Source organism: Lepidochelys kempii, chromosome 16 (genome assembly GCF_965140265.1).
Source record: "Lepidochelys kempii isolate rLepKem1 chromosome 16, rLepKem1.hap2, whole genome shotgun sequence".
Lineage (NCBI taxonomy): Eukaryota > Metazoa > Chordata > Testudines > Cheloniidae > Lepidochelys > Lepidochelys kempii.
Genome location: NC_133271.1, coordinates 16,353,262 through 16,367,166, shown reverse-complemented (window position 1 = coordinate 16,367,166; position 13,905 = coordinate 16,353,262). Strand labels below are relative to the sequence as shown.

At 44.0% G+C, this 13,905-nt stretch overlaps 1 protein-coding gene across 4 annotated transcripts in view; it reads right to left on the bottom strand.

Annotated features, from left to right (window-relative positions):
- The window catches only part of CIZ1 (CDKN1A interacting zinc finger protein 1), a 52,149-nt gene that overhangs the window by 11,343 nt on the left and 26,901 nt on the right, over positions 1 to 13,905 (bottom strand). The window contains exons 1-8 of one of the 4 annotated variants that reach the window (XM_073314382.1): positions 12,561 to 12,662; positions 12,103 to 12,221; positions 9,324 to 9,439; positions 6,505 to 6,671; positions 5,159 to 5,294; positions 3,957 to 4,017; positions 1,220 to 1,299; positions 436 to 515 (exon numbers count right to left, since the gene is read on the bottom strand). In XM_073314382.1, coding sequence (XP_073170483.1) covers positions 436 to 515; positions 1,220 to 1,299; positions 3,957 to 4,017; positions 5,159 to 5,294; positions 6,505 to 6,671; positions 9,324 to 9,439; positions 12,103 to 12,194 — 732 coding nt within the window. In that variant the 5' untranslated portion in view covers positions 12,195 to 12,221; positions 12,561 to 12,662. Of the gene's footprint in view, positions 1 to 435; positions 516 to 1,219; positions 1,300 to 3,956; positions 4,018 to 5,158; positions 5,295 to 6,504; positions 6,672 to 9,323; positions 9,440 to 12,102; positions 12,222 to 12,503; positions 12,663 to 13,905 lie in introns of those variants that run through there. The other 3 variants (XM_073314380.1, XM_073314379.1, XM_073314381.1) reach the window with 3 other exon arrangements.

Genomic DNA, 13,905 nt, shown 5'->3' with positions numbered 1-13,905 from the left:
GAGGTGCCTCTTGGGAAACTCAGACATTTAAGAGCGATTAATCAATCTTTTAATGCAAAATTTTAAAAAAAGAAAAAAAAGAAAAAAACCCACATACAAAAGCCTGCCATCCTTCCAGATTAGTATGAAATTTAAATTAGTCATAACTCCAATGGTCAACGTGAGGGCAATACTGTATAGCTTCCAAGCTTTTAACAGGGGTGTAGATTTACAATTAAAACATTGCCACAATCTGCTGTAATTTAATTAGAGGCAGACCCTGCATAGAAGCTTCCTACAACAGCACAATGCCGCACCTGGGCCACTGATATTAACCCCAGAGCCAGGTGCCACTTGGTTTACAATCACAATGGAGATCTGGGTAAAGCAGATGCTTTGGGGTAGGGAGACATTCTGAGTACATTGTCCCTTTATGCTCAGGACCTGCCTACCTACCTCTGGAGCTTTCAGTTCCTCAGAGAAGCTTCTCTCCTTGGAGGCATCTTCAGTTGTATTCTCCCTCACACTGTTTGGTCCTAAAAACAGAAGACCCTTTAGCTGGATTAAAACTAAACTCTGATAGAAAACCAAGAAACAGATGCATGAAGTCGGAAAGCTTACATCACCCCTGTACACAGATATTACCCTAGTTTCACAGGGCCTCAACCTGGTTTTCTTAGAGAAAGTCCTTGCACAACATGAAAATTCATCCCACTGTTCAAAACAATCTGGAAGCCCCTAATTTAACTGGAAGAGGGATAGCTACTGGGGCATATTCTTAGGGTGTTGGTCCCAGTATTACTCTTCCCTCACTTTTCATCTTTGGAGTGTGTTTTTGAAAATATTCAGGGTATCTGCAGACACCAAGACTATCCTACACTGAACCTGGTAGGTGTAATTCCCAGCTCTGGCAGACATACACACATCAGATCTGCTCCAGACAGTGTGCTAACATAGGAGTGGGGCTGTAGAGGTGTGTAGGGCAGGGGCTCAGGCTAGCCACCCAAGTACATGCATACTATCTCAGACGGGGTTATATTCGGGTAGGTAGCCCACACTGTTATTTTTAGTGTACTAACATATATGTCTACCCAGGCTGGGAATTACATCTTCCAGATGAAGTGTAGATGTACCTCATGTGTTACACCATATCTCTAGCAGGAGAAAACCTACACATCCACACAACTCCACCAGCAGGTTGGGGACACCATCGCTCATGTCTGTCATGATAACCCCTTACCATCTGCCTGGGTTTCCATGCTTAACTCCTCTGCTTCCTGGCTGCCTGCAGCATCCTTTTGTATGGGCACTTCTTCCACACTTCAATTAAAAAGAAAAAGAAAAACAAGATTATTTCCCATGTCCAAAGCCAGGAAGATGGAGAGACTTACGCCAATACACAAGGTGGTGTTTAAACCACAGGCCAAGGAGTTCAATCTACAGTGTTCTTAATAATCAAGCAAAAACATTAAATCTCAAAAACAAGTTGATAATATTTTACTGTTGCAAATGATATTTCTGGTGATCCTCCAGCAAAACAGAACAAGGAGGGGCTCCATAGCATACACACAAAAGTGTTTAAAAGCCAGCCAAAAGATCCTGAATCAATTGTTCAGGAATAACTGTCCTAACCTGATAGAAGGATGGGGAGAGGACTGCCTGGAGGTTATTCACACTAAGGGGTTCTGGGATTCATTTCGTGCCCTGGCTGGTGATCTCCAGGACAACTGCAACATGCACCTGTTCTAGGCATAGGGGAAGGTTAAAACTGAGGTCAGGAGGAGACCTTGTTGGTAGCCAAGCAGAGGTTTTCAGGAGTTCTGTCTCACTAAGATTTCAGTTTCGTTGAATATTTTCCTGACATATTTTGCATTTGATTGCAGTGGATAATCAGTAGGTCAATAGCTCTAAATACCAAACTCTGCTAATAGGAGCTAGCTTTGGTGTTTCATTATTGCCATTGGTCTGATTTAAGGAGTGGAAACAGGCTCCTGAGGGGATTGCTAAGAATGAGTGACTGATCTGCAGAATGATCCGATAGAGCAGATTTCTTTCTGATTATATGTCAGCACTCAGAATTTTCAGCTAGGTTTTAAATATGTCCTTCTTTCCAGGCCAGAACTACATTCCCACCTGTGACACATGACAGCGCACTCCGAACTCGGTAACAGCCTGCAGTCTGTATTAGGATTTAAACACACACTCCATAATTTAGCAGACTGATAAGTGATAAAGTAACTGGGTTACACGGCTATAAATAAACAGCAAGATTTTGACAATGCAGACAAGGGCAAAACAAGAGTGGCTTGTATTATCGTTATTTGGTTAAGTGTTGACAATGTGCTCACACACCCTCGACACACGGATGGAGAGACAGCTCCTCAGGGTCTCTAAGATCAGAGACCTAGAGGAGGTGGTGTCACTTTTTGAAACTGAGGCGGCAGCATTATATTGATACTTGTTACCATTTATGGCTCTTGTGTGAGGACATGGGATTTCAATGAGTCGAATGAAAAGGGTGGTTGCCTGTTGCATTGGGATAAGGAAGTCGTTCCAGGCATACGGACAGGGCAGAAGGCATGAAGGCAAGAGTGGGAGAATGAAATGAGGGAGCATGAGGGTGGCATCTTTGGCGGAGAAAGGGAGAGGTGGGAAGTGATAAGAAACAAGAGCAGAAATATATGCAGGGTGGTGCGGTTCAGAGTTTTGAAAGGGAGGTTTAGAACAGTAAACTTCATTTGTTCCAGAGTTTCATCATCAGGTCATTCTCAGATAAATAAAAACACTCTCTAAAGCTAATCCAAGGATTCAGTTACATACATAAGACACACAGTAAATCTGGTAGTCTCTAGCCACTGCTCAGTAAAGACTTAATAGAGTCACTGCAGCAAGGTCTCCTATCACTAAGACTTAACTATTTATTCAATTTATGCTACAAAACATTGATTAATATACACTGCAAATTATCAGCATAATTAAAACCAAACTAAATTTGGCAAACGGATGAACAAAGTATATGGTGTAAGGAGTCAGCCTTTGTTTTAACTGCATTTATTCATTGTCTTGCTAATTCACAATGCAGCCTCAAATGCGGAATAATATTTTGCATTTCTATAACACTTTACATGATCAAAGTGCTGTATAAACATCAGATCAATCCTACAACACCCTCCACAGAGATCTGTGTTAATCGCTAATCTACCGATGAGGAAACAGGCACAGAGAAGCAAAGAGATTTGCCCATGGACCACAAAGTGAATTGGTAGCAGAGAACAGATTAGGTTGCAGGAGTCCTCACTCTTCATCGCTAGTGCATATTAGGGAGCTTCTAATGCACTTGAACAGAAAAGGGATTTTGCAAATTAATTCACTTTGGAAAAAAAGTTATCAAATCAATGTAGAATAATTCTCTAATAATTCTTATTCACTCCCCTCGCCCTATAGATGCATAACAGTAACAGGTCTGAGCAGGATACCGTTTAGAACAGCATAGACTACTTGCTGAACTGTGTTCCATATTCTTCCCACCAGATGGTGTCAGGACATTGCATGGTTCCTGGTTTAGGAAGCAGAGAATTTGCAAGATAAGCCTTTATATTGTGTGTCATTCCCCTCCACCTTCATTCAAATAATATCAGTTGCCTGTGTTTATTTATACCCAATTGATATATGGATCCAGGCAACAGTGGGGCTCAGGAAGGGTCATCTTTGTAGCCTGTCTAGACACGGTTCATTGATCCATCTCTCTATTCATCATCTTCATGGCTGTGCCACTTGCAGCATCCTTGGACTTAGCAAGTGCCCTGAGGTTTCTTGAGTCACCCTGAGCACCAGAGATATTCCCCCCCAAATGCCAGAAGTCAAGCTGGCATTGTAGTGCTCCATTTTACTGAGAATATAGCAATGGAACACCAACAAAAGCAGACAAGCAATCTAAATCCGATGAGCATTTCTATGGCCTTTTCAGTGGAAATTACCTCTTCAGTCTCTTTGCTGCAGGCTCCATGTCCAGTATAGATTCTGCTGGCATTTTTGGTTCTGCAGGGATAAAGATAGATATTACCTTAGCAGAACATCTGATTTGATCTCCTACCAAATGGCCTATGTCAGATACAGTACTTTAGAGCAGATAAGACGACTATAAAGCACTTGGCCAGTTCTGGCTTTGAGAAAGGTGGAAATGGATCACTAACTCAAGAGATTAGTAATAACCTGGGGGATGGAGTTTTATCTGTAGAGGTTACTGCTCTAAGCCTGACCCCCGAAGTAGAGATATGAATTTATTACTAGCCAATGGTTGTTTGGGTCTTAGTCCAATACCAAGGGGACAAGAGCCCACACCACAAAAATCCAATACTATACATTAAGGTCAATTATTAGACCTGTCAAACTGCTCAGTATCCCTGTAATCAATATCAGATTTCCACTGCATTTGAACTGGAAAATCATTCCTTTATGAGGCATTCATGGGGATACACTATAATTTGTGTGTTCTTAGATTGTAAGCTCTTTGAGGCAGGGCCCATATCTTCACTTGTTTGTAGAGTGCCTAGCACAATGGTGTCCCAGTAAGATTCCAGGTATCAACACGGAAACAAGCATCCTAGTAAACAAGTCTGTTTCTTTAACATATTGGTTGCAAGTGAGTTCCACCTCATACAAGTTTTAGTCTATGGCTGCCGTGCGGAGTTCAATGCTGGTAAGGCAGCATGACAGCTATTGTTCCAAAATTATTTCCTTTTCTCATCCCACTCAGAGGTTCTTCTATACCAAAGTGACTTACTAGACAGGCAAAGGAACAAGTAACCTTATCTGAAACAGGCACCAGCGGGGAAGAGATGAAGGGGATTATATCATGAGAGTGCTGTAATGCAACAAGGAACATTGCTCCTGCTCCACAAGAGGTACATCACGTACATCATCTCAGTAATGGATACAGCTTCCACCTGATTAAATGAGAGATATGGAGCTAGTTTGCAAAATCAAAACACCTAACTAATGGCATAAATGAAGCCCAGTGCAGGGGTTCTGACTGGAGGCTAAGCCAGATACGTTCGTCTTCCAGAAATCCTCTCTTGCAGTAAGCTGCTAACGAGAGATTAATGCCATCTCCTGTTTTTGCTGCATCAATATCCTAAAGAGGTTTCTTGAGCATACTCAGAAGATTGTGTTTTCTTACCTGTGGGTGAGGAGTTGTTCTGTTCTGACCCAGCCTGGGTACCCTCTGGAATTTCAATTTTCTCATCAACTCCTTGTGCCTGAGATGAGGATGTCTGATCCAGTTCTCGCTTCTTGTCAGGGGCCCTCTGGTAATCCTGCAATTAGCAAAGAGTCTCAGACCCAGCTCTTTTCTCTTTCTCAAAACTCAGCACATCTCCCAAAGCTCCGGACCAGAGCAGAAATTCCAATACAAGAGAGCCTGAGGGTTTGTCTAAGACTCTCCACCTATAAGCAACTGAAAGTGGATGAACAGAGCTCTGTACATGGATTCCAGACTGCAGGCACCCACTGACACATCTCCAGGATTTTAATGGAAGCTGTGGCAGGTCCAGGGTACTTCAGAAAGGCACATGCAAAACCTGCATGGGCTGGAATGAAGAAGAGCCCCAAATAACTACTCTTCCTTTTCTCTCTGGGCCAGACCCAACGAGAACGCTGATCTAAGACAGAAGTTCCAGTTAAAATGGCACTGAACTAGGTAACACAAAACCTGAGGCTGAAAGAGAGGAGAAATCTTGGCCATTTAAAAGAGACCATCTTCAGTAGATTCTCAGACAAATCTGAATTCAGACCTGGGGAATGGATTCAAAAGGAGGAGGAGGTGGGGATTAGTAGTACTTTACAATCTTGTAATACCTTTCACTGAGAATCTTAAAAGGCTTTATAAACTTCCATCAATTAAACTTCACAACATCCCTATAAGCAGGTATTATTCTGATTTTACAGGTGGAAAAATGGAGACAGAGAGAGATTAGGTGACTTGTTGATGGTCACGAGTCAGCACACAGCTGGGAATAGAGCCAAGGACTCCCAACCTCCTGCTCTATTTTTCCATGTTTCAGGCCAGTCTCCAGGAGTGCAGCCATGAGGTGTTTACTAGAGAAAGGACATGGAGTGAAATATCCTGGACCCACTGAAGTCAATGGCAAAGCTCTTAGGCTTCAGTTGAGCCAGGATTTCACACATTGTGTTGTAGTTACTTTGAGGTAGATATTTCTAAAGGTTCTTATTATTTTGCTATTTACCTAGAACTAATCAAATGAATCCTGGTATCCTAGGACAGGAGGGGTCTACTGGAAGAGGATGGCGAACTCCCTACCACTACAACTGGGATCTCTGGAAATGGGTTGGTTTGACCAAAGAGCTTCTACGTCAGCAATCTGGTACTAAAGGATTCTTTTTTCATTCTAATCCTCCTGCATTTCTCTTTAGTGCCCCATGTACAATAAGGGCAATCATCTTAGCAGGCACCAGCCAGCAACAAATGAGAGCTAGTCTCTAAAGATCTGGAAATCACAAGCTCACCTTACGAAACATCCGATTCTGCCGCTGGAATGGAAGGCCTGGGAAGCCCAGCTGTGCGGGCTTTAATGAGACCCCGACAGGTGGAGGCCCCAAAAGGGAATGTCTTGTAGCCTGAGGGAAAAACTGTTGCAGAGCTGGGGCTGTCATGTTAAATCCTCGTAAGTTTCCTACAAATGCAAACATACAATATATCACTCCCATGTAGGGTGTGTTCATGAGACAGCAAACCCCCAAGCCATGATGACAGCCGGGAGGGGCAGAGCTTAGAGAACTCTGAACCTCCCTTTCCATAGGGAATGGATATCAGTAGTTGTATTTTGCTAGCCGGCTTCTGCTTCCCCCAACCACCCCAAAGATCTCACTCCATCACTGCTGCCATGTGGGGATGTGTTAGACCACTCAGCTGTTTATAATTGTTACTGCAAGCTAAGCTAAGCTCAGCAAGCTAAGCTTGGAGTGATTATTTGATTCAAACACTGTCACCCATGTTTAAAGAAAGACAAGATCTTGTTTTTGCAAAGATTCTTGTGCAGCTGGCAGTTCAAACTGTGATCTGGATGCGTTTTTTTTTTTTTTGGACAGAACAGCAGCAGCGATTGGAGCATTTCATTAAAAACAGCGTTTTACTTTTTAAACAAGAGATTTCATAGGCCTCTCTGCCACCAGATTTATCATGCAAGCTCAAAATGATAAACTAAACCCAGACACTTAAGATGCTACTGTTTTCTATCATAATGTTTTGTCTTTTGAACAGTTCTTTTCAGCAGAGCATCCACCTGAAAGTGCTTTATAACTATTAGGTAAGTATCAACGCTTCCCAATGAAGGGAAGCCACAGACTTTAGAGCCAAAGTTTTAGAAGTGGCCTCTGATTTTGACTGCCAATCTTTAGAATACCAACTGCTTGATTTTCACAAGTACCGAAGATCCATAGCTCCCACTGAAGTCAATTTGAGCTCTGGATGCTCGGCACCTGTGAAAGTCAGGCTGTAGCTGTCTAAAGATGGACATCCAAAATCAGAGCTCACATTTTACATAAGTGACTAGCCAAAGGCCACACAATAAGTCAGTGGCAGAGTCCAGAGTTGAACCTAGGAGTTCTGACACTCAACAACATGCAAAAGCACCAGATGACCCTGGTATAATGTATAAAGGCTGCAACACAACACAAGGAATTCCCACAGATTTTAATTACTTGTCAATTATGCTGTGAAAAAGAAGATCTCTTCTTGTAAGGAGATCTATCTCAATTTTGAACGGAAATCTATTTGAAGAAATGGCCTTCTGTTCATGGTTTAGCACTTTTATAAGAACTGCACATCCATTTAGACTCAGAAGGGCATTTGTTCTTTCCCCACTTCCATTGATGAAACCATAGGCTTCCACTGAATTATTTATTCTGATGTTTCTCAGGCACTGAAATACCTGGGCATCAGATATTCTCACATGTAATCCAAACCTGTAAGTGACCACAAAAATTCAGCTCACAAGTATAGTCGTATTGTTCAGTATGGTCTTTATTACACATTTAAACATGAGACAATGCAGAATGTCAAAAATGGAAATCATAGATACTAGTTCCAGCTTGCTAATAAGGTGGGGATAATACTCCACCTCAGTACATTAGACTGGTCACTAAAACACCTTGTTCAAGTGGCATATCCAGTTTGTTTCAGATCATTGGACATATTTCTGTTTTAAATACAATTTGTCAATAAAATGTTCACCTCTAGAGAAAAGCCATGCTACTACTTAACATCAAATTTATCAGTCATCCTCCTTTCATATTTTTGCTGGCCCCAAGCTCTCTTCATCATACAAACATACATCAGAAACTTTAAAATCAGCACTAACTTTGGATTAGAGTTTGTCCCTTACTGCCTCAGCTTTCCTCGGCCAAACAAAGATCTCTAGATGGCCACTGGGGTCATGAGAGAGCATGCTTATTGATTAGGCAAGGGAGAACAAAGGGCATGATAACAACATGCAGAATAAACCTTCACAAACAAGAATCATCCCTGGTCTAGTTTTAAGTTAAGAGATCATTCAAATTAACCCAGGTAGCTTTTTCTTTGTTAAAATGGGACTGGCTGGTTAAAAATAAAAGAAAATACAAAGAAGTTCCTTACCCGCATTTCTAACACCTTACATTAAACTACAACTATTATTGGGGGCAGCCTTGTAAAATTGTCTTGAAAACTTATCAGACCATGGACAAAAATCAATCTACCTGGGAACCAGATGATGGAAGAAACAGTGACTTATTCCAAGCAAGTAGTATGCCACAAAGCTGTTTCTTAAAAATTTACTTTTCACTTCTATGCCCTTTCTTTTTCCGCTTCTCTTCACTGAGCTTGGAAAAAAGACCACCTAATTAGTTACACTTTCTGCAACACATTTGTTTGGGTTCACAGACAATGCAAGTGACTATTTAAATCCAAACAAAAATTATAATTGCTGTTTAATCTATTCTCAGAAACATTTTTATTTGCCTTAGGCTTGTAAAAGAGAAAGAGTTTTACCACCATCTATCTTTACCGTCTAAACCACCTGGAAGATTCCCATTGCAAAGTCACAACTTCCATATCAAATGTCGAAAATCCAATTTCTCAATTGCTTGGGAGCAACAACTGAAGAGCCTCCGAGACTTCGATTGGGGCAAATTTGAAAAAGAGCAGTGCAGAGGAATGGAATCCCAAAGCATAGAGGACTCTGATGCTTAAACATGCAATATCCATTCTATGACTTCTCTCTCAGGTTAAGTGAGGGGTGAAGGGCTGACTAAATAAGTGCAGTGAGCATCTCCAACAATGACAGTACCTTGCATCTGTTGCAAGAGCAGAGTTCGCTGAAGCATTGGATTGGCATTGAGGAGTGATGCTTGATTCGTTGCCCGTAAGCTCAGCATCTGTTGCTGTTGAGGTGGTGGCAAACCCCTGGAAAAGAAGGGATCAAACCCTTAAAAAGCTTCCTGTAGAAAAATGTATCCTTTAAATTCACTCTTGTTGTCTCTTACAAGCACAACACAAGGAGCAAAGGACAAAAGCAATACTGATGCATTTGCATTAAAACACCGTTGTATACATTAACATTGTATCCCCGTTCTTCCATCCTCCTGGAGCACCCCGTGGTGAGGGATTGTCCATTACAAAATTTTAGGTCTGCAACTTTGCCAGGTTTAAGAGATAGAACCTCTCAACACCACACACACATAAAGGGTAATGACATAGCTTAAGGAAGTTCAGTAAGGGACTGCAGGTCTACAGACGAATTCAGGTAGCGATCAACTGCCTACATGGAACAACTCCTCTTGATTTTTAAAACATTTTCATCGTCCTAGTACACTACCCAAAATCCACTACTCCCACCCAGAGGCTGTCCATATGGTTGCAGTTGCACCTAAATGTGAGTGTTGGGAAGAGTGGCAGTCAACTATGACTTTCATATTTAAAGTATGGGCTAGAAGGAAAAGATGAGAGTAGTGGGAATATCCTGGGAATAGGGTTGAGCAGCGAAGCGTCAGTCTGGTTCAGGGGATTGAAGAAACTGCCATATATTACCCTACACAATTCTTACATGCTCTAAAAATAAGTCTCACTGCACTGCTCTCAACCCCACTACCATAATTTATGAGCCAATATTAATTTACTTACCCTACTCCTAGAGATGCTATAAATATTATGAAGACAAAAGCAGTTTTTTTGGAGGGGGAGCCTATTCAGTGCTGGCTTTTAAACCTCTTAAAGGAGAAACGCTTGATTATATCAGACAAGCCTTATGCTGGTGGGCACGAGTGCTGACATCACACACCATCACATCTTAGGTTGGCAAGTCAAAGAGTTGCTGAGAAAGTCCTTCAGGTGTGAAATTTACTTCTGTACAACATCTTCCTCAGCCCAAGCCACCCCACTTAAAATATTTTTTTATTAGGAGACCATTTGAATAAATAGACCGATATTCTCAGTATAGTGGGTCACCTTTTAATAATGATAGATATTTGCTGTATTGTGGGTCATTTACATTTATTTGAAGAGAAATTTAAATACTTTCCCATCCTTTTTTCTCTTATATTACCTTTGTAATAGAGAGGTTTTCAAGCATATCTCAATAACATCTCACCATACTGATACAATGGTGGTTGTGATTTAGTAGCCAAGGAACTTCTTTTCCTCCTTACATTTCCCCCCTTTAGCCTTGAATGCCTGCTGCATAAAGTTTTAGACGAGAACAGTAGCACCTAAATGCATTATTTAACTGTTTCTGTAGTATATCTTCTATCTCTGATCATAGTGGGCAAATTTCCTTGACTAGAACTATTATCTTCTCTCTTACATGTTACATGAGCAGTTTCACTCTTTATTGTCCTCTTTACTACTTGTGTCTGGCAGACAGGTGTCTTGATTTGTCTTTTAATCCAAATCAAATACAAAGTCACACCCTCAACAGCATGGGGTGCAACTGCACAAATATCTGTGCTTATACACAAACATCACTTGAAAGACACCTTACCACATGTTCAAACTGAATTCAATAATCCCATCGTTACACTAACTAAATAATAATATACACATAATAAAACAAAATGTTTTAACCAAAAGGGAGTTGGGAGCCTGATAATATAGTAAAATCCATGCTCCTGTTTAAAAGGTTTAGTAGGACATTTATGTAAGTTGTAACAGGTAACATTTTCCTCTAGATTCCCCACTTTTAAACAACAATCAGCTTTTCTAGTTGGATTGTTGTCCATCCACCTTTTATTGATTTAAATTTGGACACTTTGACTCTACAGAATTTTGTTTTATATGATCTATCCTACACTATTATGTTTTACTTGCTTTCAGGTACTAGGATGATGGGATCAGAGAAATACTAAGGTGACAAGCACCTTAAAAATAGTATAGACACAGAGATTCTTAATGGGGCAGTGCCCCATCTGTTGCAAGGGAGGGAAGAAGCCTTTCAACATCCAAACTGTAGTATTTGATAACTGTCTGGTGCAATGCCAGATCTGGAGGAGCTGCACCCAGCAGGAGCTTCCTTCGCCTACTGCCCCCTCGGTACAGAGCTAAGGAGGAGTGTTCTGGGCAGTGCCCTGATCCCCACCCAAGGGCCGGGCAAACCCTTTATTCCCGTTGCCGCCAGTGCTACCGCAGCTTCCAGACAGACCCCTTTCCCAGCGCATGCAGACAGATGAGCCTCTTCAGCTGCCAGACTCACCGGGGGAAACGGAGTCAACCCGTGGCCCAGCTCCCCGCCCCGTGCCGGGCCCTTCTACTCCAATGCACAGATCCCCTTCGCTCCAGCCGGGCTCCTCAAAGCTCCACACCGACCTCCCTCACGCCACCTCCCCAGGGCCCTCACACCCCTGCGCTGAGCCCTGCCCTTCCTCCCACCGGGCCCCTTGAGCCCTGGCACGGATCCCTCTCGCCGATGCCCCCTGCCCACATGCAGCCCCCTCCGCCGGCTGGGGTGCCCGGGCCGCCCCGGACAGGTGGAGGGGGAGCGCAGGCGAGGCAGGACACCAGCCACGCTCAGGCTTTCCTGGGGGAGGTCCCCGGGCACAGGCCCGCGGTCCCCGGCCTCGATTAGTCGCGCTTACCGGCCGCCCTGTTGCGCCGGGTGGTGTTGATGCTGCTGCTGCTGGAGGAGGTGCTGGAGCTGCAGCAGCTGGAACTGCTGCTGGTTGAACATGTCTGGGGGGCCCCACGCCGAGCGAGCCTGGGACAAAACGCAGGAGAATGAGGGAGGGAGGGAGGGACCCGCGGCGGGGGGGGGTTCAGGCTCGGAGCAGCCGCTGAGCCGCGACCCGCCGCCCGTCCATTCACTCATCGGAGGGCCGCCCCCCGCGGTCACCGCAAGCAGCAGCCAGGCGGGGGGGGGGGGGACGACCTTCCGGACCGCACCCCCGACAAATCCCTCCTCAAGGGGCGCCTGCGAGCCCCCTGCTCGGGTTTGCATCGAGCCCCTTCCCGGGGCACCGGGACTCCCGCTGCAACCAACCTGCCTTTACATTTCTTGACCGACAGCCTCCATCTTATTGCCCAGAACAATAACCACCTGCCGCCGCCGCTGCCAGGCGGCTCGCTCCGGCTTCTCAGCGCCGCCTCGCTGCACCGAACCAGCCCGCTCCCCGCCAAAGCGGAGCCAGGAAGCCGGAGCGCAGCGCTCGCTGTCGAGTCAGCTCCTTCTGGGGGCCTGGAGGAGCCGTTGCACCTCTTCGCCTTCCTCCCGAATCTCATTCAGCTGAGGGATTCCCGCTAGGAACAAGGGATTTTGCTGCGTGTTTCAGTGGGACACTTAATATCTCCTTCCCCATCTTCCTGGAGTCTCATTGAAATTGCCCCAGGGTGGGACACCTCTGCTACCTTCTCCTTGTCCTCCACGCAGCCCACAATTCGAAGTAGGGTCCCTTGCACACAAGCAGGGCTGGGCACCATCTGTTCAGGGGCTGTGGCTAGGCGAATTGAGTAACCTGCTAAACGGGGAAGCAGATGGTAGCCAACATCTTTTTTTTTTTTACGGTCCAGGGGAATCCTTGGTATCTGCTGCAGATGGTAACTGTCTCACTAAGGAAATGGAAAATCCCTAGCACTCGCTGTCAATTTGTTGTGGTCTGATTTCCACAAACTTTGCCCTGAGAAAATTGTCTTTCTGGGAAAAATGAAACTTTTGCATCATTCTTGTGAGAATTTATTTTTATTTACAAGATTTTCTAACAAGTTTAGGTGCTTTCTCCTGATAGTGTGAAGCAAACCTTTCCTGTGGGTGTGGCAACTCTTCTAATGAACTCATTTGAAGTATGTGTCCAGTATCTGAGACCTCTAGCTGAAAGAAGTGCTGTGAACTCTCATTTTCTCTTTAGACTCAATCTAGTGGGACAATAAGACTGAAGTCCTGATTTTTTGCTGTTTACTGTACTAGGGAGCCATCCTACAATAATTATTCATTTGAAAAGCTCTTAATCGTATGAATGGTCTCATTGACTTCAGTGAGACTACTCACACAAGTAAAGACTTTTGAAGGACTAATGGTTGCAGGATTGGTCCTTAGCTGGCTTTTTTTTTTCCTTTTTACTTTTTTGTACTGTCACGATTTTATAATAGTCTATCTGGAGATCCTGACCCTTAATGGCTAGCTGTGTTAATGCCTAGCAGGGCTGGCCTTACCATGAGGCGAACTGAGGGGGCCGCCTCAGGTGCCAGACTGTGTGGGGGGGGGGGCCACTAGGACCCAGAGTTTCAAAGTTTTGGCCCAAGCGAGGGGCACGGGGGAGTCATCTGAGCTCCCCGCCTCAGGTGCCAAAACGTGGGTTGGCCCTGATGCCTAGACTCCTTAAGCCAGTCATTAATGGCTCAAAAACACGCTCCTGTTGATTTTTGTGGTTTAAGTTTTGTCCCAGGAA